General features: G+C 38.1%; 1 protein-coding gene across 3 annotated transcripts; it reads left to right on the top strand.

Moving 5' to 3' along the window:
• Positions 1–560: 560 nt before the first annotated feature.
• Positions 561–3,701, top strand: LOC109171688 (serine/arginine-rich splicing factor 4-like). Of its 3 annotated transcripts, XM_019320755.1 has the most exons (3): positions 561–732; positions 1,821–2,507; positions 2,562–3,701. In XM_019320755.1, exons 2-3 carry the CDS (start codon positions 1,821–1,823, stop codon positions 3,477–3,479), a joined length of 1,605 nt encoding a protein of 534 aa, XP_019176300.1. In that variant the 5' UTR covers positions 561–732; the 3' UTR covers positions 3,480–3,701. The 3 variants fall into 3 exon arrangements, with proteins under 3 accessions (XP_019176300.1, XP_019176298.1, XP_019176299.1); XM_019320753.1 differs by having other exon boundaries at positions 563–732; positions 1,821–3,701; XM_019320754.1 differs by lacking the exon at positions 561–732 and adding an exon at positions 739–1,546 and having other exon boundaries at positions 1,821–3,701.
• The last annotated feature ends 809 nt before the right edge of the window (positions 3,702–4,510 follow it).

Below are 4,510 nucleotides of genomic sequence, written 5' to 3'. Positions count from 1 at the left end.
GGCGGCTGTGGTGGTGGTGATGTTGGTGGCGGTGGTGCTGGTGGTGGTGGCGGCAGTGGCGACGATGGTGGTGGCTAAATAAGAAATAAATTTAATTGGGGGGTAAAATAGGAAATAGAAACTTTAGGCTATTCCTAAGAACTCAGGAATAGCCTAATACCAGGGGGCTCTCTATTCCCCTTGCAAGGAGAATAGGTCATTCCCGGGAACAATGTTCCTGGAAATACAAGTGGTTACCAAACAGAGGAATATGCCTATTACTGGGAATGATATGTCATTCCAGGCCTATTCCGTGAACCAAACAGCCCATAAAAGAAAATATTTTTTAAAAAATGACTCATTTTTCCAGAAGTCATTTTCCTGCATTTTAAATACACCCTAAGATTGAATTAAAAAAATCACTTCTAGAGTTACACAATTTACTTTACAAAAATATTATCATTATTTTTTATATTTAAAGACAAAAAGTATAATGTGTTCATAATTTAGGGACCAAAAACAAAAGTCATTTTCACTTTCCTTTTCTTCATTTCCAGGAAATTTACATCCCTTTCTTCGTGTATATATTTCTGCAGACCAAAATGGGTGTAAATATTTCCCTTCTCAAATTTATTTTGGTAACCCATCAAAACTCGACCGGAGAAGGGCGCAGACATTTCGCGTTTCGAGGAACAGTGTGACGGCCAGAAAGCCACAATCGGATCTTCTTCCCGCTACTGTTGTCGATTTCAGGTATATCCGCCACCCAAAAACCCTTCCGTCCCGTTATCTTCTGTACAATGATTATATGTATGTTTGCGTATGCCTGTTAATAGTGCGTATAGAGCTTCCGATAGTCTTCTCATTTCTTCGTATCGATAGAGTCGCATACACGTATGTATTTAGGTAAAGTTGTTGGGAATGTTCTCCTATTTTGTTAAAAATTAAAAATTACAGTCTTCTTAGTAGTTGATTGGATTTTCTGAAACCTGCTTCTAATTAGTAGTTGACTATCTGTTTCCTTGTTTTTCCTTTACTTTGATTTGGAATACAGTGCCCACCTCTTTTAACTTGAGAAAATTGTAGGAAAGCTTTTATACAGAAAGTTACATATGTATCAATGGGTTGATATCTTTTGGAATGATTTTTATTAGATTTGGTAAAAAAATAATATCTTATTTTTACTTGCTGGCTGTTTAGTCATTGGGTGACTAGAAATGCTTGATTTTGTTATTTGCTAATCAAAGTTTGTTTTGGTTGGTTGGGAAAATTATATGAATGCTATGCTACTGTTGATATGAGTTCTGTTCATTATATTTGAATATTATAGGGACAATTGTGTCCTTTTCAAGCTGCTGAGCTTCAAAGCTTTTTCTGCTTTGTTTGGGAAATAATATGCAATGTTGATGAATGCTATGACGATCCCTATGGAGTTTATTATTCTTGAAAAGTACGGGGATGATTGAATCCTGTTTAGGCTATTGAGCTTCAAGGGATGAAGTTAGGCTTCATGTCATTTTATTTTGTCAAGGAGGAAGGCAGTGGCTAGAAAGTTGATGTGGCTGAGGTAGCTCTTTTTTGTTAGTCTGGAATCTGGATAGTAAATGAATTAGTCAACTTCTTTCAGTGATGAGGACTGTATGGAGTTAGATGGAACTTAACCTGAACAAGTCTGCTTTCTTTGTTTAGTGCAATATATGTAAGCTGTGGCCTGGGCACTAGTGGTGTGTTCTGATTATAAAATGCACATAGGATGCATATATAAGAAAGCTGGCTATAAATACTCCTCAATATGACTGGACTAACCTTTTTTTTTTATTTTCTTTAATTTTTTTTTTAAGATGTCGCTGCACCTTGGTAATATATCACCTCACATTCGTAGAGATGAATTGGAGAGTGTTTTCCAGAGGTTTGGGCGGTGTACTGTACGTCTGAAAGACAAATTTGGATTCGTTGTTTATGATTACCCTGCAAATGCAGAAAAAGCACTGAAAATACTTCGAGGCAAGGCTATCTGCGGAGAGCCGATAACTCTTTCATGGTCAAATAGGCAGCCTCAGCCAAAGCCTCTCCAGAGATTTACTAAGGGTGCTAGGGTCTTTCAGCCACCACGAGGGAAACACTTTGGTAGACATGATTATGTTTCTCGAGATATGGGTTACAATGGTCAACGAGGTCATAAAAGGGGCTTTAGGTCGGCAGAAATCAATGGTGGAAGGACTGGGTATGCTGACCGAGTTGACGAACTTACAAGCCATCATGGCTATGTAGAAGATCATTCTTTTGTGGATGATTTTCCTGATGACAGTGGAGGGAGAGAGGCAACAGTTTTGCAAAATGGTAGGTGGGAGGAGCAGGGTCTTGAACCCTTGGATCAGAATGGCCTAGAAAATGGGCCACACTTTGACCGGTATGTACCTTCCTCTGCTGATGAGATAAATGAACACGATCATCTGACCTGCATGGAAGATTTGCCCTCTCGTAGGAGGCCAGAAGAGAAAACAGAAAAAGAACACTCTAACACTGGTGGGAATACATTACCTTCAAGGCCGCAAATAGATGTCAAGGAAGAAGAAAGATTAAGAAATAGCCACAGGTCAAGACACAGAGATTCTTCATTTGAAAGAACTACACATCAAAGTGGGAGAAAGGACTATAGGGAAAAAAAGCGAAGGAGGGATAACCCTGAAAGCACAAGAAATTATTCAAAGAAAGCCAGGGCACCAGTCACAAATTCAACTTCTTCTGATCATACATCTTCTGAATCACATTTGCATTCAAGGTCGTTAAAGTCTTTGTCCATGTATCCTTCAAATTCAATGCCAAAATCGTCTCCTGCCAGAAAAAATTCTCGATACTCTAGTATAAGGTCTGGCTCAACATCACATTCAAAGTCAAGCTCTCCTACATCTCAGCCTATATCAGTCTCACCAGATCAATCCTTATCTTCATCTTCAAATAAGATGGAGATAGAGCAGAAGGATTTGCATCAGGAGTCAAAGGTAGATATTTTGGAAGGGGACCCAGTGGCAAAAAATGAGGCTAGTTCAGACTACTCATTTAAAGAAGTGAAAGATTCACTTGCCCCAGAATCCTACATTGGTGATCCCACTGTGTTTCCGCACACTTTGGGAGTGATTGGGGAATTTCAAAATAATAATGATTTAACAGTGCAACATGCAAAGTCTCAAAGCCAGAACCCAGATGTCAATATTTCTGAGCGATCCCTTGCTGCCAATTTGATGAAACTATCCTCAGAGGAACTATGCATGGTTCTAAAACACTACAGACTGGAACAGCCGGAGGAAATTGATAAAGACTTACCTATAGAAGATTGCTTGGGCTGTGCTCGGTTTTGGCCTTGGGAAATCATCTATTATAGAAGGTACAAGAAGGGGCATATCTCAACTGAAAACTACACCCGTAGGCTTGCACAAAATAAAGAGTTTGGAATTGTTGACAAGTATGTCCGAAGCAGTAGTGGATGGGGTGAAGTGTGAAGAGATGTGTTTTGATGTACATGTGCACCAACATGCCATGGCATAGATAACTCTAGTACCCCTTTACTCGTCATGTTATCTCTGTAGCTATTTGCATATCAAGATACTTCAGTTACAAACTGTTGTGGTATCAAACTATCAAACCTTGTATAAATTCTAAAGTAGTTTAGTAGTTATCCTTTTTTCTATTCCCAATGAGCAAAAGAAAATTAGTCTGTTTAACAGAACCCCACTATCTGTGTCTGTCTTCTTTTCCAGCCATCCAATTCTGATGGAGATTGCATGATGTGAGATCATGGTTTTACTAACTTATTTTTGCTGACAAATAAACTGCATCCTTCAATATATATATATATATATATATATATATATATATATATATATATATATCATTATCCCTTTAGAGCACTTGACAATTGAACCTTGTTATTTCATGCTATGGAATCATTCTTCAGAGTCAATGGGTATAGGAAATTGTTAAATACCATGCCACAAGTATCTGCTTATGCATTGACATAGATTTGAGATTTTGGTTTTGTAATCTTAGCCTGTCACTATCATTTACAGATACAAACATTGGAGTGGACTTTTGGCAGGACAATATGCATTTTACTCTGTAAAGAATGCTTCTTTGAGGACAACCTTTTTAGCTGGCTGGCCTGAACTTTTCTTATGCTTTTATCAATTTGTATCACTTGAGGGCCAAAATTTTTACTTATTGGCCCAGTCCAGAAATACCACAATGTTGACAGATGAAAATTCTCAGATTTACAAATGTTGAAAGGAGTGTCTGGTACATGGGGCAGTTTTGAATCTTTCCCATATATAGTAAGATTGAGTTATTACGTCTGTTTCCTTGCTTCATGAAGGTGTATATTGTGCTTCTTGTACATATAATGATTTTGCCCTTTCCCAGTTCTTGACACCGCTTAGTTGCTTGCCTTCTTCTATCCATTCTATCCCCCTCTCTATCTGATTGATGGAATTGGCTTACAAAATTCATTCATTTTTGGTTACTGATTTTGTTCTGC

The sequence above is a fragment of the Ipomoea nil genome, unplaced genomic scaffold, assembly GCF_001879475.1.
Source record: "Ipomoea nil cultivar Tokyo-kokei standard unplaced genomic scaffold, Asagao_1.1 scaffold0327, whole genome shotgun sequence".
NCBI classification, from domain to species: Eukaryota; Viridiplantae; Streptophyta; class Magnoliopsida; order Solanales; family Convolvulaceae; genus Ipomoea; species Ipomoea nil.
Note: the sequence above shows the minus strand (reverse complement) of the source record. Positions and strands in the feature narration are given on the sequence as shown.